The sequence below is a fragment of the Harmonia axyridis genome, chromosome 7 (assembly GCF_914767665.1).
Source record: "Harmonia axyridis chromosome 7, icHarAxyr1.1, whole genome shotgun sequence".
In the NCBI taxonomy this organism is placed as follows: Eukaryota; Metazoa; Arthropoda; class Insecta; order Coleoptera; family Coccinellidae; genus Harmonia; species Harmonia axyridis.
In genome coordinates, this window is record NC_059507.1 from 31,073,325 (window position 1) to 31,094,742 (window position 21,418).

The 21,418-nt window shown below is 32.8% G+C and overlaps 1 protein-coding gene across 2 annotated transcripts; it reads right to left on the reverse strand.

Annotated features, from left to right (window-relative positions):
* Nucleotides 1-6,486: 6,486 nt before the first annotated feature.
* On the reverse strand, nucleotides 6,487-19,756 carry LOC123684896. 2 transcript variants are annotated; one of them, XM_045624400.1, is made up of 9 exons: nucleotides 19,047-19,756; nucleotides 17,890-18,395; nucleotides 15,937-16,164; nucleotides 15,756-15,815; nucleotides 15,403-15,536; nucleotides 14,791-14,962; nucleotides 11,708-12,324; nucleotides 9,091-9,496; nucleotides 6,487-8,091 (listed from the first exon to the last, which is right to left on the reverse strand). In XM_045624400.1, the coding sequence occupies exons 1-9, from the start codon at nucleotides 19,429-19,431 to the stop codon at nucleotides 7,135-7,137; spliced, it is 3,465 nt and encodes a 1,154-aa protein (XP_045480356.1). In that variant the 5' UTR covers nucleotides 19,432-19,756; the 3' UTR covers nucleotides 6,487-7,134. The 2 variants fall into 2 exon arrangements, with proteins under 2 accessions (XP_045480356.1, XP_045480357.1); XM_045624401.1 differs by lacking the exons at nucleotides 17,890-18,395; nucleotides 19,047-19,756 and adding an exon at nucleotides 16,390-16,953.
* Between the last annotated feature and the right edge of the window lie 1,662 nt (nucleotides 19,757-21,418).

Consider the following 21,418-nt stretch of genomic DNA (forward strand, 5'->3'; position numbering starts at 1 on the left):
TGACAACTAATTTCATATGAACTGTCAGCCGTTATCTCGGTTGCTATGGATTCTATGATTCTTTTCCGGCCTAGTCCCGGAAGTACGTACTTTCCGGACTAGGCCGGGAAATGCTACTTTCTCAGAGAAAAAGCGTCCGGGAAGTGAGCACTTCCCGGACGGTTGCCGAAAAAAGTTATTTTTCTCGAAAACGTTCGACGTAGAGCGTATGACCAAGAATAACTACTTTTTTTTGTAGAAAACATTGGTGGTTCGAATGGGGGCATCAAAAACCATACTTTTCCATTAGCGTAGAAGTTAGTAGAAAAACACCCACTATCTTTTCAAAACCTTCACCAATTAAGACTTAAAAAAAATCCGCACAAAATATAGCTTATTATTATCAGAAAATGCTCACGAAAGGTTTTTTTTTTCAATTTCAAATGGTGCATCTTAGAGGGTAAGTTACTGCTATGACGTCCTGCGCATATATTATGAAACACCCTATAGAGTGGTAGAATAAGATTGGACTTACTCAGTAAAGTATAGATAATAATGTAAACCGTTTCTTGAAACGCTACTCAGAAAACCAACTACTATCCACGGTTGTTCCTAAAAGAATCGAAGGATATTAAAACGAGCATTCATTCAAATTCGTGGTCAAGAGTGTTGTGGAAAAATTAGGGTGGATTTTCTGTGATTACAAGTAGCGCTCAGCTTGTACCATATGTAGTTCCCAGAGTATGTAAACAAATGTTAGTGATGTGGTTCAAGCTAAGCGCTACTCGTTGTCACAGAAAATTAACTCGAATTTCTCCACAGCCCTCTTAACCACGAATTTTAATGAACGCTCGTTACTTAATGAATAAATATCTCACTTTTTCAATGACTATCTCACTGAAGTAGGTAATTTAATCTGCTAAAATATGTATATACTTTATTTAGCAAGCCTTCTACCCATGATGTCCAAGCATGCTCTATGGGCAAAAGATCGGGGTATCTGGGCGGCCATGGCAAGAGATTCACATGGGTCGCTTCGAAAAAGTTTAAATTAACTCTGGCAACATGAGGTCGGGCATTATCTTGCAGAAATATTGGATTCTCGAGCCGCTTAAGGTTGTAGACTACTTTGCGCTGAAACTGCAATTCCGCTAGATGGAGCTACCCGAAAATTTTTGGTAGATTTGTACCTGACACACCCATTCAATTTGAAGAACCGCCTGTTTGGTATTTATTGCCCCTAATAAAATCTCAACTCTCGATGAAGCCCAGCAAAGAGTAAATTTGTGTTTCTGTAAACTTTAGAAATTCAGTTCAGTTTAGATACAGTGGCGTATCCTAGGGGGGGATAAGGGAGAACATATAGCTCCACTATTTCTTGATGGTAACGCAGCGTTGCCATGTTACCCCGAATAAAGATTTAAAGGTGACCTACTTGCATGTGCAATAGCACCCCATACCATAACGCCTCCTGTCCGGTGTACAAGACGCTCAACAACAAACTGAGGTTGACGTCTTTCTCCCGGACTTCGTCGTTCGTTTTTTGTCCAAATTTAGTCATTTACGCCTTGCTTTACTATCTATGTTTTACCAAAAAAAATTTAAAATTCAAACAGCTCTGTTGGGACATGCTGTACTTCATTGTTTCATGCTGTAATGTTATATTTTTTGTAGTGTGTTATTGTCATTATGACGCGAGATTAAGTTAGAACGAAATTGTCAATAAAAAATCGTAACGAGCGTTCATTAAAATTCGTGGTTAAGAGGGCTGTGGAGAAATTCGAGTTAATTTTCTGTGACAACGAGTAGCACTTAGCTTGTACCATATTACTAACATTTGTTCGAATACTTCGAATATAGAAAGAATATGGTACAAGCTAAGCGCTACTCACACTCGCAGAAAATCAACTTTGATTTCTCCACAGCACTCTTGACCACGAACTTTAATGAACGCTCCATAGTATAGAATATACTGCTCCGCAGATTACAAAAGTTTTTGATTTCATATAAAACTAAAATTATATTCCTCGAAGACATTGATATAAAGAGTAAAAACTCGAATGTGATTCATAATTAGCATATCTAGATGCGGTAGTTTTAAAATTCGAAAAAGACGGACATCGTGCTGGTATCAAGCGCTCAAAAAGAGTAAATGTCATACTTCCAGGGTGTTTCATCATAAACTGGACAAACATATATGCGGGTCGCGTATAGATGACACTAGGAGAATCATTTTTGTCTTATGACTTTTACCTCATTTTCGTAGAACAAGCAAGATACAGGATATGTTCGACATCTTTATTTCTGAGCAATAAATATTCTATTGAGTGTGGTCAGTTATGTATAACCTTTGAAGTTACGATTTCTTGTCACATCAGAGTATTTTTGAATTGAGTGTTCAATTCAAAAAAGATGAAAAACTCCGAGAAAATAATTTCAAAATAGCGGAAAACCTGCAATGTTCGATTTTCAAATTGAATTTCATTTCTGTAAAAAATGTTTTCATAAATCGAACAAGGTTTTTTATAAAGGATCCGTTTCATATTTTTCGATTGTGTCTTCATAATCGGATTAGGTATGAAAAAAGTACATTCGTGAAAAATTTCAACAATTTCGGTGAAATTTTTTGTTCTTTGTTCGATTTATGAAAAATTTTCTGTTTGATTTATGGAAAAAAAATTTTCTCAGAAATTTTAGAAAATTGAGTTAATTAGGAAAATGCAATTCAATTTGAACACCAGAAAAACATTGCAGATTTTCCCAAATTTTGAATTTTTCTTTTTTTTTCTTCAAATGGCACACCCAGTATATTATTGCATAATTAAATAGCTTTTTTGATGGCAATTTCGGCAATATATCATACCTTGGGTCAAAATTAAACGAAAAAAGTTCTTTCTGCTGAAATATTCAAAAAAATGTGAGTCCTCACCGCCAATATTTTTTTATAAGAATCCCAATAACTCATGAACCGTTGATTTTTAACCAAAGTATTGCATATTGCCGAAATTGCCATCAAAAAAGCTATTTAATTATGCAATAATATACTGGGTGTGCCATTTGAAATAAGGAGGTAGTAGTCTATTTCCGGTATAACCGGAAGTTGTAGAGATCTGAAAATATTTTAGGGAGGAAGATCATTGTCTCAAACCCCAATATTGAAATTTTCAGCTCAAAATTATGATTTGTTTTCTATAAACGTCTAATAGGCCATCCCGGTGAATCACCCTGTATAAAGAAAGGTATTCAGTTTATTGAATTCAATGTCATTAATGACATTGAATTGAATAAACATTACGGTTTTTTTGATTTTTGGGTTTTTTTGAATTCTGCTACATATTTTAATTTTTTCAGAATTTTCAAATTGTAAAATATTTACTTGTGTATCACGTTTTGTTGATTTACTCAATCAATTTAATGACTGCAATACTAAATATATTTTTATCACGTTATTGAGAAATCGTATACGTATAATTTTTGTTTCTGCCTTGATCCTTCTGGCTGGATAATAGAGGAACATTTTTATCTGAGTATGAATTAAGTAGATATGTAAAGTATTCTTCAGCGCATTCGCCAATTTGTCACATGTGCACTTACGACAAATCTTTCATGCATTTCACAGTGTAGTTGGGGGAGCTGAAAATTGTTCCCACGAATCGACAGAATTCTGGTATCGACAGAATTATGGTGAGGTGAAATTTTGCCATACTAAGGATTTTGGTAGATTCGATTATTATTTTGGTGTTTTCCATAATTTTTGCACGTGATGAAAACAAAAAATGAAAGTTTCATGAGAATCCAATATGTATGTCAAAATTTATTTTTTCTGAGCATTATTGTAAAAACTCATCGTAGCCAAATATTTTCCGAATACAATAAGAATTTAAATGTATTCTCCCCATAAGAGTTTAAGAACATTTTAAGGAACACCACACGCGTTTTGATGTAATTGGCTCGAGGAAATAGATGTTCTCATGTTCTAATATAGACTCTCACTTTAGGTATGAAATGACGTTATATCTAGGGAGATTTTAGTGCCACCCAAAACTTCTTGTTACTGCTTGAATCGTTCACAAATTTGCTGATATTTGCTCGCTCTGCTGTTGCCAACAATTCACGATGTTGCCAATGTGCCATTTTGATCGTAAATGAAGTTTTTCGTTTTTATTCAATTATTTTCAAAATTATTAAGGTCTGCTAACTTGAATAATATGCAATAGGTTCCATGCACATTGCACGATTATTCAAAATCGAATATGAAAATTAAATAATTTAAAGCATGAGAATATATTTTGGAAATCAATTGTTGATGTTATAATTTTATTGTACCTAACACTTGGAAAAAATCCGGAGCCTGGCAACGATGATAAAAAGTGTTTTATGACGTAATTTCATGTCTAAAGTGGAGAATAGCCTTTACTTATGGTAACAGGTATTCTATTAGGTATTGCAGGTAAATTTGAAAGGTTCGAAAATTGAAGTCTTAATAAAGGGTTTTCCAAGTTAGAGGTTCACTTTTGATATTCAAAAAAACGGGTATAACGGGGGTAATTCAACGGATGTTTATTTCATTATAAAGAGGAAAGTATGACATCAACGATAGAAAACAATATAAGCCAAATATAGCCGCCTTGGTTACGGTTGCAGCACCATATCTTTATTTTCATGAAATTGTCCTTGACCAAGCCACACGGCCAAGAAACTTTTCTTGGAGAATTGCGCATACGGTTTCGATTCTTTACATCACTAACTTGCCCCAACAACTCATATTTTTCCACCAGCTTCACTATTACCGGCTGAGAAGGTGCTTCACGACGATCCAAAAGTGCTTTAGTTTTGCGAACTGTGACTGCAAAGTTTTCACCATTTTTGTAGTAGATTTTCAGAATTTATTTCAATCCGACGTTGAAGCATGTATCGTTCCATGTTTAGTAATGGCATAGTTTTGACTTGTCAAATGTCAAACTATGCCAGCTTCAAAAGTGACAGCTGCCCAGATAGCGGGATATTCAAAATTAAAGCTCTTATTGGAAAACCCTTTATAAATTGGATTGATTACTTATCCAGTAAATTAAAGGTAACACTATTTTCTTTCGGTAATCCACCCACAGGGATGATATCTTGGAAACCACAAGAGATATTGACTGACCTTTGAAGCATCGTTATAATTCTTCAAACCATATATTGTGTAAATTCTTCCAAAAAAAGGTCATTTGCCCATATTTTTGAATGGTGATATGATTGATCGATAAGAACAGAATAAAAAATAAAATTGAATTCTTTTGAAAACATTTTGTCCCTGTCTACTGATTTTGAAAGTACGTATTGCAAAAAAAACTATTGCAGTCGTAGTTCAAAAACTAAAATCCTTTTTTGTAAAATCAAAAGATTAATTTTTTAAATTCATTCAAAAGATATTCTTATTCTTTTCAACCTATTATGTTCTAATTCAGAAATATGCATAAATAACCCTACCCCTGTAAGTACTCTCCACCCCTGACCATTCAATACAAATTTACCGAGTTAGAAGTTATAATGATTCCAAGGTATCTTTTGTGGTTTCCAAGATATTAAGGAAAAACTTTTTTTTTTCAGAATACAACATCCAGATTTTGCTTAGGAGCATTTGATGACTTACTTTCATGAAAACAGTTCAAAATTCGAAAATTATATTCTATATTGCATGAAATAATAAAGTGGCGATAAGTATTGCATAAAAAATGAATTGAATTAATACTAATAGTTATTTATGCAACAAGTGCAAAAAGTGAATGTTTATTGCACTCGACGTGAAATTGTCCGACGAGGCCGTTAGGCCGAGTTGCATACAACATTTTTTCTACGTTCATGCAAAAAGCAAAAAATGATTTATTGAGGTGCGGCACTAGGTGTAGGAAAATGACGTTTATGTTTGTCATGATGACAGCACGTTGAAGTAGAATGACAGATGAGTGCAATAAAAATTTATTGCACTAGTGCAATAAAGAACTTCTTTTTCCACTAAATATAGTTCAATAAAGTTTTGCTTTTTGCATGAATGTAGAAAAACTTCATTTTCACAAATTTTTAGTAAAACCACAGAATAGAGAGCTAATATATTAGCTTTCTATTCTTGCTTCCCAAGTATTTATATTGAAATATAGAAATTAAGTTGATTATATTTATTTAAAATCAACTTCCAACATGTGAGAACCATCAAATATGAAAAACCTCACTTTTTCAATTGGTTTGCACATGGCACAAAGATCACGCACTGTTCCAAATCTCTCTTGGACAAAAAGTCATTTTTCTTATTTACAGTCTGCCCAAATGAGCAACTGATTGTCATTATATTAAGTTGGCATTCATTTTTTTTCATTCAAGTTAGTCGCAAAATGTTCACTGAAGCCGCGTGAGGTCACTTCCAGTCTCCAGTTTTCTGCAAATAGTCTAGTCTACATGTATTAACATTGCGAATTGGGGAACAGAGGAACAGTGTGAAGGCGCTTTCATATTCAAATAAAAAGTCCATTCATTGAAGTTTTTTATATTTAAAAAATTCATAATTTAAAGTCTGTAAATATAACTACAACATTATTATAACTCAAATAACCACAAAAAATTATCAATGTTTCTCGATTTAAAAAATACACTCGAAAAAATATAATTACAACATTGATTCATAATTATGTTACATTCAAACTGAAAAAAAAATATGCTTTATCTCATGAACCTCTCATATTCCTACTACTAAAACTAATAAATTTGTACAAGACATCAATTTTGGTTTGTAACTATACATAATATTTATATCTTAATGATTAATATACTCAAAAATTTCATAAGATCAAATTAATGTCAGAAAAAAGGGTCAACTGAATATCATACTTTATCTGTAAAATTGTGTGAAGTTGAGTTACATTTAGTAAAAATAAATAAAAATTTTATGATGTTATTGCAAGGTAGTTGTTGCACTTAAAATTGACAATATTTTTCACTCTATGGAAATATTTGTTGCAGTTATTAGATCCCGTAGTTTGTACAGAATATTTTATTTCTTCTTGAAGATTTCACTCCAAACATAAATTATTTATATGCTTGAAATGATATTTTACCAGACATTCTATCTTCGTCAAATGAGAGAAATAAAGTTTACTAGGGAGAATTCTTGGATGATATTCAATTCACAGCATCAGTGATTGTTTGTCTCCATGTTGCATGGAAAGGTATTTTCAGGATTTTAACCCTAGTAGATGGTAAGCTTTGTAACAATAACTTTTGGAGTCCGGGTAGCGCCAATATCTCAACTTGCGGAGGATCCAGAGCAGGAGGAATCTCGCTGCTATCATCAGAAATAAGAGGAACAGGTTTCAGAACGGGAATGCTGTCGCCATTACCGATAACTTTCTTTTCCTTCTTTTCTTTTTTTTCAGGTTCCTCGCACTGATCAACGAATAACTCTGTTACACGCAACAACTCCAAAGTAACACCCCATACAAAATGCGAGAGCGATTTCTGCAACCTCAGTACCCCACCTAGGACCATGTGATTTGTAGTAGCACTCTGGGAGATATAGGTGGGAATGATAAGCAATTTCTTGATATTTTTACATGCGCCAAGAGCTTTGTCAAAACCTGTCTTGATATCAAAATTGACAAGTTCTAATTGTTCAAGATGTTTCATATCCTTGACTGCGTCGAATATCTCAAAAGTATGACAATTACCTTGACCCTTTTCTAACCTCAACTTTTCAAGTTTGGTAAGTTTTGATAGGATATCCTTACCAAAATTCTCTGGAAAATCGGTACATTCGCCTAAATCTAAACTTTCCAAGTTTATGAGCTCGGCAATTACTTCCAATTTCATGGTATTTAAATCTCTAATAGAAGTTAACGATAAAATTTTAAGATTTATCAACGATTTTAGAGAATCTATATCGGACTTCAACGTTAATCCAGTAGTTGATTTGAGGCGCAATTCGCGAAGATTTTCCCAATTCTCTAGGCCCTCTAAATCCATAGTTTCACATCTGATGGTAACGGCATTCACAACTTCTAATTTAGGATTACTTTCGGTCAGTTTTTCCACCACCGATGCCGGGCACCTACATAGTTCAATTTTTCTCAAAGTGTCAACCTGAAATCAATCACATTTTTAATATTCAATTAAACATCAGAACTAGTTTTTTGTGATAATTCAAAAAAATCTCGAAATGTGATAATTCCAAAAAAAAAAAATAACACCTTATCCTAAACACCTATATGTGACAAATGTGAAAAACACTAACACTTCACAATTTTCGGAAGTACGTTCAACTCATTATAACAGAATTCAATTAAACATTCAACCTCAAAATGACAAAATTACATTGGAATTTCAACACATTTTCGCATTGTAGGAACAATTTTTTTCAATATATGCTATTATACATATATCGGTACCAAATCATAAAAAAAAAATTCATTCAGCAATAAAATTCATCTATTTTGGATTAAATCGATCTATTTATCGACATTTCCAGATCTTCAGAAATGAATGTAGCGTCTTTTTTATATGAACTCGACAAAATTCCGTATTTCTTGCACTTTGGCATTTCTTCGACCCTCCCTGCAATAACCGCAAAAATTCTAAACAATTCAAACCATTTTGGAAGATATAATGTGGTTTGGAGGGTTATCACATCAGAAAAACTTCATTACTTTTCACAGGTGCATAACTCACTTCATTAATGAACTTCATATGCACACAAAATTTCCGTTAAATCTGACAAATATATTAGAAGATAAGGATATTTTATAAAAAAAAAATTTTACTTGCAATAATATTTTGCAACTGATTTCTAAATTTCACATGGTTGTAACTCTGGAACCATCGAATGGATTTTGCCTCAGATAGAGGGACATAGAATTAATGTATTAAATAAATAAATAAATAGAAAATTGACTCTGAGCTCGCATTTTTCACTTGAAATTCGAAAAATATAGACAATGGGGCAAGATGATACCCACAGTTTGCCTGGAGAAAGCGCATAAAAATATTTACCGAATATATATGAACCAAATATAAAGAAACAAATATAATGGTCATATTTGGGACACTGCTCAAAAGTTCTAGGATAACCTAGGAAAATCTTACCTTTCCAATGCTGCTTGAAAATTCAGGCCATATGTCATCGCAATTCGTCAAAAGCATCTTTCGTAAATCCAACTGCACAGTTCCATGCTTCTGTAAAGTATTCGCTAATCCTTCAAATGAATGCACCTGAGAATTTTTCATTCTGACAGTGCGCCACAATGAAGGATGGCTGGCAATATCTCTCCACATAGTACAAACACAGCCAGCTCGAAGTAAATCCTGAACTTTCAGATACTGGAACACATGCAGAAGAGTATTATAACCGTATGATAAATTCTGCAGATAGTTTCCCATAAACTGAGATTCTGCAGTTTTCTCATTAGATTGATTTGTGATGTTGTTAAGTTTGATGGTCTTCTTTTTTGACGTTGCATTGGTTTTTATCGGCGATTCGCTGGTTAGATGTCTGAAAAAGAAATTTATATTGAAATGCGCGAATTTTGTCTGATAATAAAAAATTGGAGATTCTTAGGAATCCTTCAAATTCAAAGAAAATGTTCACATGAAACTCAAACGCATTCCTAGAGCAGACTGAAAATTGACGTAATGCTTACTGTTTCCTTACGGAATTTCAAGTAATTTCCCAAGATCTGATCAATATATGTTTGATAAAATTAATTGTATTACGTATTTTCACAAACATTCTGAATCAATGACAAAATTGATCAAATTGAAATGTTCTGGACCCATGACGAGATTCATTTCTGTTTTTTCAAGAATTCAAGTAAAAAATGGTGTTTCAAGAATAGTCTTGTGCTTGCTTTGTAAATTTATATTTAATGGCATAAATATAACCATAGGATGATATATTTTCAAAACAGATAGCATACAAACACAGATAACAAACATACAGTGCATCTTTACTTGGTTTCTTCACTCAATACGGTATAATTTTTGAAAATGAAAAGATAGAAAACTTTATGTTTGTGAAAAACGAAGAGATGTATTCACAAAAATTAAACAGATGAAAAGTATGACGAAAACTTAAAACGCTTCTATTTTTGAGTTGTTGCAAAATATAACACAAATTTACTCTGACTGAAATTAATCAAATAAAGTTTAGTGTTTTTTGTTTAAAAATTAATATCAAATATATTGATTTGCATGATGAATTACTGCCAAGGCAGGTGACAGAGATTTTTTTTCTGCAAACACATGCTTTCAAAATTAAACAACTCATACTGGTGTTTCAAGAAATACTTGTAGCCGTAGTCTACTCGGCTTTCACATGACGTTTCGTTTAATACAGCGGTAAGCATCTTCAGAGGTTTCTAGCTTGTATATTGTAACTCGACGTCGGATTTTTCGGATATCATTATCGGAGAAATCCAGCGTCGAATTAAAATCTGCTACCTAGAAACCTCTGAAAATTCTTAGTGCAGTCGTAAGCGAAACGTCAGGTGCAAACTGACTAGGCCATTTTCAATTATAACATTTAGAGAAGTGTTATCTCAGATTTATTTTGTAATTGAATCTTGTGAAAAAAACAAGTTCAGTTGAGCATACAATTTTTTTTTGGCTTGTTTTTTTGAAATCAAACATACATACATACATAAAACATAAACAAAGGAAAAATCTGTGAGGCGCATTCTTCACATAATCTCCAGAGTAAAATACTCTACTAACCTACAATGTTACTATAATTTACAAGGATCCTTTATAACCAGTTCTTACATTTGAAATGTATTTATCTGTGATGTTTCGTCAATTAACAGAGATTTGAAGGAACCACTGTATAATAGTGTTTTCTGTTTAAAATAGGCTATTTGACAGTAAAAAATCTATTCATTGACCTCCTTATAATTAGTCTTTTGAGAACTTACGATGATGTCAATTTGCGGTGAGCAAGTGGGTCTTCTGGATTTTCGTTCCTTTGCTTTTATTGTTTTGCTGCGATTTTCTAAATTTTTCCCAATAAAATATGCTAGTTTCAAAACACTCAGTTTCTCTGCAGAAAGGTCATTGGAAGCTTAGAGCATTTAAAACAACATTAATTTCTAACCTCAAACATATTGCTACAGTATGATTGTATTGAATCAGAGATATTTCCAATAAAATAATATTAAATAACGGAAAGTTCATAACATCAAAATGATCATCACAAAAAAAAAATAGTGAATGGATGAAAACAAATATTCATATAACACTAGATTGTTATACAATTCAGAAAATCATTGGTCGGATAAAGAATTTACAATGTTACTTGTTCTTTTGGATAAGCCGCAAAAGCAGGACTCATTTTACAAAAAAACGAAAAAGTTACACCAAGAATACTATAAAAAGTGGTGCAAAGTCACATCGCTCTACGGTACTTAATTTGTATACACAAGTGACGTCACTGACGGTATGATGAGTAAAATTGAGTTGAATTTGGTTCCTTTCATTGCGTTTTGTTTTTTGAGAAATATTTATAAGTATCAAGATCCAGTTTTATTGCTCAATAATTCGAGAGAATTTGAAAAATTAGTCAAATAGCCTATTGCAATAGACATTAAATTATCCCTTCAAAACAATTCGCGTTTCAATCACAAGTTTCGATAAGATCACCGACTCCATTGAAACTAATCAATTTTTCATCTTTACTTCAATGTAGAATGAAGGTAAGATAAAAACTTACGGATCACTTGAACATAAATCTATGTTTTGAACTACTGGTTTAACATCTTCATCTTCGATTTCCATATGCTCGATAATAGGATGGGCAGATTCGGAGGTTTGGGAATTTTCAGGTTTTGAGGGGGATACAGGCTCGCTTTTAACTGTTGCAGCAACGTCGGCCGTTTGGCCCGGTATCAGATCAACGGTTTCTTGTATTTGAGGAGGTTGGGAAGTTCTAGCTCCAACAGTGGGAGAAACGGATACAACATTGTACTTAGGTATGATTAAGAATTTTCTGCCTGCCAAATATTCAACGTATTGGGGTCTAGCAGGTCCGGCAGTTTCGCTAACACTCCTTTGTTGATTGTCGACCTCTATTCTAGAATTTTGAGGTAGCCATGATGTTACGTGTCCGAGAATACTCGAGTTTTCGCTACTTTGCACTACTTTGTCGACGTGATCGTCGACAGCGTCTGGTGGCTGATTCAATTCACCCTCCGGACTTTTGGGAATTCTCTGCAGCTTTGGCAATGCTGTAGATTGTGTGGTGACAGATTGCAGGGCTGTGATTGGCGTGAGAGGTGGCGGCGCTATACCGGTGGACATATTTTGACCCCCCTGTTCAAGCTGGCAATTCTGTGGAACAAATAAAAAACATATTATTTTTTTATATTCCACGGAGTTGCAATGCTATGCATGCACGCCACCTCTTTTACCATGTATTTAAAAGTATGTTCCCAAAAATAATTTCCTTTTTTATTAATTTACCAGATTCAAAAACCGTATCGATATCGTTGACTTCTCCTCAAGAACAGCACCGATCCTTTTACAAAATTTAGAATTAATTTTAAATAGTTTATTATATCCTCTTTTAAAGCAAAATAAGCCCACACATGAAGAAAAGATATGAAAATATCCAACGAAGAAAATTTGTGATGAATATCCAGTGTGTTTCGAATATGTTGTCACCCATATTTTGAGTAATATGAGATAATAATTAAACAATGCTATTTTGTTAAAAAAAAATTCACAAGAAAATTGACGATTTAATCCATAGACCCATGAAAAACAACTCAATTATTTTTCAAGTTTTCTTATTATTTTGGAATATATTTAAAAATTACATATCACCAATTATCGAAGTCAGATCTGTTTTTGAGGATACTGATTCCAGAAATATAAATATGCAAGTCTTGAGATAATTTAATTATTATCCACAATTTCTAGGATTTTGAGCACAATGAACATCACTTTTCGAAACATACTAATAGATACATATCAAGAATATGTTGATAAAATTTTTTTTTGTTCCTGACTGTGATGACGAAAAAAACTTTCTTTTATTTAGAATTTCAATTGATCAAATCAAAAAAATTGGTCAACGTAATGGACATCAACCACCCAGTAAGAGAATTCAATATCATGTAAGGCAACCATTAACAAATGAAAAAAGAATATCAAAAACTCCTTCAATACTAATTGATACAAGATATTAAAAGGAAATGAACGTATAAGTCGGAAGTCGAAATATAAAGGAGTCTTTCATGTGAACAACCTCGAACCTTTCCTTGAAAAGTTATACACTTCCAATAATGAGCGAAAAAAAATATTTCAATTTTGTTTCTAGAATCTCTAGAGTTGAAGGAATGGCATTTCGCAATCGTACTGCAACAATAAAAAACGCCACAGCCACCTACTAGGTTCTGGTAAAAAATGGGTTACATGTTTCACCCCTTTGAAAGGTCCCAAAAAAATTATTCATAGGTAGCCGTTTCATTGGTAAAAATGCACAGAAAATGCCGACCCTTCAATTCTTCTATAATTGAAAGAAGAAAGAAAGAATTTTTTTCTACATTCATGCAAAAAGCAAAACTTTATTGAACTATATTTAGTGGAAAAAGAAGTTCTTCATTGCACTAGTGTAATAAAGTTTTTATTGCACTCATCTGTCATTCTACTTCAACGTGCTGTCATCATGACAAATATTTCAGCCTGAAGGAAATAACGATGTACAGTTACCAAGTACTAGTACGTTTACAGCAGTAACAAATCAAGAAGTGGATTCAAAAAGTACTTCACTACGAAATATTCATATTGAAAATTGCACCAATTGTTCATTCACTTTCAACATTGAGGGTAAAAATAAAGTTTGAGTTAAATTGTTTGTAACGTATTAGTTCCTGTTTCAATGCAAATCGATATTAATAATAAAGTATTCAAGTTGCGCTTTTCATTTTCCTACACCTCAATAAATCATTTTTTGGTTTTTGCATGAACGTAGAAAAAATGTTGTATGCAACTCGTGCAGAAATTGATTATTGCACTCAACGTGTTGTCCAACTCGGCCTAACGGCCGCATCGGACAATTTCACGTCAAGTGCATAAACATTCACTTTTTGCACTTGTTGCATAAATAACTATTTATCATTTTTGAAAGTGTCTAAATTTTCAAGGCCCAAGAGCTTTTGTTCATAGAAAAGACCTTCTTTAATTTTCAAAAAAGATTCACCTCCTTAGAACTTTTGCACCCTGTATAGTTACTTTGTATAGTGTTATCTGTCATTTAGTTTGTTTAGAGCTCCAATCGGCTAATGGGTGTCAGGCGATTTTTACAGTGAATAAAATATCGAAACAAGGAATTTTTCGTAAATTTTCCATTGCAAATTTCGTATGCCATTGTGGTAAACATTCAAATAGAGCACTAATTTCATGTCAAAAACTCATCAAATCTCATCCAATAAAATATCGCTCCATCCAGTTTCAAACGAAAATTCCGGGTGAGTACTACTATTGACTCCTAAAAATTATTGATGGATGAATAATTTTGTGTTTCAATGACTAATTCCCGAAACTTTTCATACAGTAATATAATTTCAATGTAAATTCCCCATTGGTCAATACCTATATAGAGCTCTGAACAATACTTCTATAAAATTGAATCTATATTCGGTGATAGCAAAAATGAGCAAGATATTTTCGGAAGCATTCGTTTAGTGCAATGTCAATATCAAATTCAGCATTGAGAAGGAACATGTGCCCTGAAATATTTATTCTCTTACTCGGAGAGATGCCATTTTTGAAATTTGTGTTGCACAAACTAACCTTGCATATATAATTGGGTATATTGATGTTAGGTAGCATACCCACACATTCATTATGGTACAAACATAGACATAACCGACATTGCAACGTTGGCACAAAACCTTGGACCCCTGGGCATCTTATAGAACAAGGCTGACACGGTTTGTTGGTCGTATCACCGCTGCTACCAGAACTGGAAAGGCAATCAGGTAAGGGAATTGGAATCAAAGGAGGAAGGAGAGGAACTACCAATAATAGTAACTCCGATATGAAGAATAATATTGGAAGTCCTAATATTACACTCCACAAGATTATGGAAAACCGATTTTAAATAAATACCGAGTTTTTTAATTTACAACTTGTAGCAATCGGCTACAATTTTCAAAATGATGGAAGCAATCCCTAAAAATTCTTTTTTTCTGATACATACTTATAAAGCAAAAAACATTGAAATATTTAATGCGAATTAATAAAATTTTCAAATAAAAATCCTTGGAATCACTTGAGAATAATTATAACCAAGTCATTGAATTTGAGAAAAAAAAAAAAATTATAGAGAAGTTCAAGTGCATACACACTATTCCTGTCTATATTTTCAATTAAGAAAGAAATATGAGTAATTAGTCTACTTACTTTTGGGACCACTTGTTTGATTTTCGTTGAGGTGCTTTCTTACCAACCATTGGTGACGATTCTTCACTAACAGGTGCTACCTGTTTTTGGGCCGTTTGTTTTTTTTCTGATTTTGGTTTAGTAGATAATTTGACCTGAAATCGTTTATTAATATATTGTATAAATATTTCACACTCCAATAATATATGTAGTCATCAAAAGGCACAAAATGAAATAATCAGAAGAACTCATTCAATGAATAACGAAGAAAATCAGACACCAATATAAAATTGATTAAAAAAAAATGACATTGACAAAGGAATTTTAAGGAAGAACACAGAATGTTTTCGTAACAATTATAGAAAAATAATAACCTTCAATGATGGAGATTTTGCATTTTTTCCCTCATTTCCACTATCAGAAGAACTCGCAGCCTGAAATGGCATATTTATTATCATTATAAATACATAAATATTTCCATAATGAAACTGAATTTCATTGAAATTCAAAATGGATAGATAAAAAATACATTTATCTACAGTTATTCAAACTTACTTTAGGGGTTGAAGTCGCTGCTCTTGATGGTTTTGAGGTCTTGGTTTCCTCTGTATTTTCACTTTTTGCTGAGTTCTGTTTTGGTGATGCCACTTTAGGGGTGGACACAGTGGAAGCTGACTCAAGTTTGGGACTCAATACTTTTGGGCTAGCAATTTTCGGACTTGCAATTTTTTTTTGCTTCAATGCTGCAACCTTTTTTGCTGATAAAGTATTTGCACCCCCAGACTAAAACAACAATAATTATTATTCTAGGGGTAATGAAAAACTGAACTAATTTCAAATAGCAGGACAAAGGCAAATGTGAGTTGATGGAAATATTCAGAAACCTTGTATTGATTTGTTATATGAAAAAAATATACAGTGAATTGATCACAATTATCTTCCTAAGAAGTAGAGAAATACTGACTGGAGTTTAAATAATATGAAAGGATATTCGTAATTGTAACTCACACATTTTTTCAGATCTACCACTCTACCTGCAGATTCATTAAATTCATTTTGGCAGAATTCAATTTGTACAGAAACATTGGTATTATTAATGTCTTCGAGACAATCTACATAAATTTGGGGACTGCAGGAATCGGGATTCTCAAATTGCTGCTCTGCATTTTCAGTATTTTCAAACAACTTAGCATCTTTAGCAATCAATTCAGTTTCCAGAAATTCCAATTTTTTTTTAAATTCAAAAAAATCCAATTTCAATCTATTATTCAAGTGTTTCAGTTCCAATAAGTCATTGTTATAATGGTCAATAAGCACTTTTGGAAGTTTATTGAAAGAAAATAGACACTTTTTGCAGAAAAGAAATTGTGGCTTATTTAATGTTGTTTCACCTGATAATTTATTCAAACATTTTTGATGTGAGGCAATTCCGCAACCATCACAAAAGAATACTGTTCTACAGTTGAAACTTTTATCACATTCTGGACAACAAGGCATTTTGAGAATATATAAAATAATTGAATCACCACAACAAACAAAAAGTTTAAACTGTCTATGACTCACTAACAATTAGAAATAAGAGTGAATAAATAATGAAAAACAAACAAGTCAATATGTATAACAGAAGCAGTTTTCATAAAAACTTATCAATTCATTATCTCTCTTTTAAAATATTTTTCAATTTTTTTCCTTAACCTAATTTTATTCAGTTTTTCTGGAGTGAATTGTTTGAATGAAAGAATGCACTTAAAATTTTATTGAATTCTACTTTGAATATCAATTTTCCAAGTATTGCAGTCTATTTTAGCATCTTCATATGGAAGACTAGCTCTCCTAAATTATATTCATCATTTGAATAAAACAGTATAAATCAATTCAATTCGAATATTTTTTCTTGGACTTTTATAAAAATTTACCCTTTTTTCTACACATCAAGATACCCCAGAAATTCAACAAAAGCTGGAAGATTGAAGTTAACCCAAAATTTCAATTTTTAAACAGAAATATGGAACTTGTGAATTAGTTATGGATGTAAATATTTCTGAATATATATTAAAATGTTGTATACAGGAGTAAATTTTAATAGGTGAGCTAAGTATCATTGAATACCCATCAAACTCTCAAAATTTCAGTCTTTTGTTTGCATTTAGCGATTTGGGCCCAGAGATATGTCACAATCCACGATATCTGAGCGGCACATGTTCCTGGGGACACGTGTGTAAAATTTCTTTAGAGCTCCATCTAACCAACGGGCAATATCATGGGCATGTGTCGTGATAATAATTTAAATAAGTAAAATTTTCAAATTAAAATCATTTTGCTATTTGCTTCATGTGAATCAGTGAAAAAAAACAACTTATTTAAAGATTTCACACTGGAGTAATCCAATTATATTTGCCTCATTAACTTTAGGGCACAACACAATCTGCTGGTGATGTCAGTATTATTGCATATAAAAATATCCTTAAATATAAAAACTACCCCAAATTTTCTAAAAACACAACTAACCTTGACTTTTGCATCTCTGATAACTTCTTTTTCTGGATCATTAAGACCAAGTGGCTCTTTGAAGAATGTGAAATCCTCAATGGATAGCTCTTTAGTAGTGGCATTCAAATGTTCAGCAACCTCTCTCATAGATCTTAGTTTTTTACCTTCTGGTGAATAATAATAAATATCACCGTTTCTCTTTCCCCCAATATCTCCACCAATAGCTCTCCATACTAATTCACGTTTCCAACCTAATTTGAATGGTTTAAGGAAATTTGGGTTTCCTAAATCTAACGAGCTAGTTTTCACTCGTTTGGGTAATGGGCTACTTGTATCCAATAATTCAGGTTCTATTCGCTCAATTGGTGCTGCCTTCTCTCTTTCCCCATTCTCAATATGAGATTTAGACGTTTTTACAGAGGGTGAAATGGCTATATCACTATAGCGTTTATTGGGAATTCTTGCTCGTTTTCCTTTACCAAATACATCATTAACAGGCAAATTAATTAAAGGATCTTTCTCTTCTGGAAAAAAAAATGTATATGAATATCCACCTCAATATAAATGGAGCTTTTATATAGTTTGTTTTCATTGAAAAGTACAAAGTAGTATCAATATTGCTAATGACTTTTGGAAGGTCTAAAATAAAATGATAAGAATAATTCTGAAGAATCACTTACATTATTACACAATAATAGATTTCTAAGCCAGATAAATAATTACTAAATTAATGTCATAAAAGGTACTTAAGGCATAAGTTATATCCACATGGCCTATCGCATAAGTTAACCATATGACTAAAACATAAATTCCTTAGATACCAATATTGTGTTATTACGTCGCCTTGCATGTAAATGGGTTAATCCATCCATAACTTTAGGTTTTCTTAGTCAAGTCCCTACTAAAGCTAAATACATTGCGAGAAATATATTTTAGGTACTTATATTAAAAAAAAATCAGGTGTTTTTTCTTTCCCATCAAACAAATTTGTGATCTTTTGCAGAACAAAGAAAGTTCCAATGTGTTTTACTGAAATCTTATGCTGAGTTGATTAGACCAATTCACATCCAAGGCGCAGATTACTAAAACTCAATATCATTTGAATAAATAAATATCTATTGAATATTATATTTTGTTAAACTACTTCAACATTGCGCTATATATTATCAACATACCTGATTTTTTAATTTTTTTCTGAGGATTTTCATTTTCAACAATGTCCTTGGGTGGATCAACTGTTTCGTCCAGATTGTTTTCATCATTTTTCACTTCCTTGAGAACTTCACTGATTTTCCTCTTAAGATTTTTTTTTTCAGGTTTATTTTCAGAATCATCTGTCTGGTCCTGCACTTCACTTGCAGTGCTATTTTCGTCCACTTTATCATTGGAATCATTTTTTTCTTCTGTTTCAGGCTTTTCGGTTACCGGCGTTTCATCAACTATTTCTGGTTCAACTACATCCTCACTTATTGTTTCTTCATTTTCTGATGTTGTCTTTTCGCCATTAGTTTCTGATTCAGCCAAAACCTTCTCAGATGTATTTTCGTTCGATACCTCCATTATTCATGTGCTTACAATATTCAATGAAAAAAATATGTCGTACTCACAAGCTGAATATTACTTTTATGAATATAACCGTATATCGAGTATGATGCGTCATTTGCAAACTACAAACTGTTAGCCCCTTCTGGGTTTCAACACTCAAGGTTTATCCAAATTGTTTTTGCATAGATTGCGAATATAATATTTGAAACTGAATATAAGAATATATTTCTTTTTAGGAAAGCAAAAGCTTAACTTTAATAATAAATTATTATATTTGTAAACTAATATGTCGAGTCGATAAACTTTAGATAGAAGCAAAGCACTCTCTAACCATAGAGAATAAATTGACATATCATAGTACACAAATTATCCCGCTTATTCTCCACCATAGAATTGTAAGTATTCTTATTTAAACAATCAAACTATTTTGTTATTTCTTTTTACAATGGCTTTGTGCGCCTTATTTTCTAGCACAGTACCCTAAAGTTTCTTCAAATTTTTTTAAGCTTCTATTTGGAATTTATCGAAGGACATATAGATATCATATTCTGTGCTTCACTCGTGTGACCTTTCAAAACACAGAATATATCTCTAGGAGATATAGTCTGTGCTCCAAAACGTGCTATTTTTTTTTGTACTGTCACACCATAGACCTAATATCCAATGGATATTAGGTCTATGTGTCACACCAACTACGACCATAGCGACGTGGTGGTGGTATTCTAAAGCTTAGCAAATCAGTAATATTAAGTAAACTATCATGAAGATTGTTAGTTTTCACGAGATTATTTGCATCAGTCGCGACGCCAGCTTTCAAAAACAGGGGTGGCCATTAGGGGGCCGGAGTTTTTTGGGGGGGGGGCCAGGGTAAAGCGAAATATTGGTTCTGCTAATTTTTTAGCCTTAGTATTTCAAATTTAAGGGGGGGCAGCAAAATTTCAGGGGGAGCCCGGGCCCCCCCTGGACCTTCCCTAGCGCCGCCACTGATTTGCATTTTTAATAATATGTGCACAAAAAGTTTGAGCTTGCTGGAATTTTTTAAGTATATTGATGAGACAACTAATATCAGGTTTTTGATTGAAAGTTGGAAGTGTTAAATGCTAGACACATAATAAATTATGGTAAAACTGAAAACGGATATCATACTAAGATTTTTGCATTGTGTCAGCATTATTATATTTCCGCGACGTCGTCAAATTTGTTATTGTTTGATTTAATTCATTTTTAATTAGAATTCAGGTTCAATCCCCGTAGGCCGTAAGTGAGCAAAAATATGTAATGTAATGGGTCTAGAAATACAGATTTGCCCCTCAAACTCAAAAAATGTAAAATGAAACTGGCAACTTTTGTACTAAGCACCTTTCTTGGATTTCAAAAAGATTTCATTCTATAGTTTCATCATCTTTAAATACTGGTGTATCAACTGATTCAATTTTTTTGGAGATAACTCAGGTGACTCGAGCTTGGACTTGCACATACTTCTCTTTTCTTCCGAAAATGGCGCTATAAAATAAAATGGCTATATTTCCATGGAAAGAACAATGGGGTTAGATGTGAATAATGCAGAAATCAACTGAAATACAGCCATTCTTCTTTAAATCCAAGAAGGCCATTCACTACAAAATTTGCCAGTTGTAGACATTTTCAAGAGTGAGTAGGTCCACCAGAATTTGTGCATACTTTAAGCGCCACCTCGCGGGAATGAAAGGTAAGTATCGGCAATCCAGAGTTCAAGGTGTCTGAACGATCTAAAACAAAATCTTATCAGTGGGCACTACACCATTTCTTAACATCTCACTAATCCTCAATTTTTTTTGCACTTCGCCAAAATCCTCATGCAACAATATGCGCATTTTCGACGGACACAATTATTATAATTGCGACGTTTTAATTCAAACAATACAATAGATCTGATAATTGAAATACTAATTATAATTTCTATAATTGTATTTGATTATTTGGGACGATTTTGTGTCAAAAAGGTATCTAACAAATTCAATTT

Excerpts from the sequence above, each read along its gene's own strand:
- LOC123684896 (XM_045624400.1), bottom strand. The coding sequence starts at position 19,431 with ATGGAGGTATCGAACGAAAATACATCTGAGAAGGTTTTGGCTGAATCA. Across the intron at positions 16,165-17,889 it reads TCAGAGATGCAAAAGTCAAG|TCTGGGGGTGCAAATACTTT; the intron begins GTTAGTTGTGTT and ends TTGTTGTTTTAG. Across the intron at positions 15,816-15,936 it reads CAGCGACTTCAACCCCTAAA|GCTGCGAGTTCTTCTGATAG; the intron begins GTAAGTTTGAAT and ends ATGCCATTTCAG.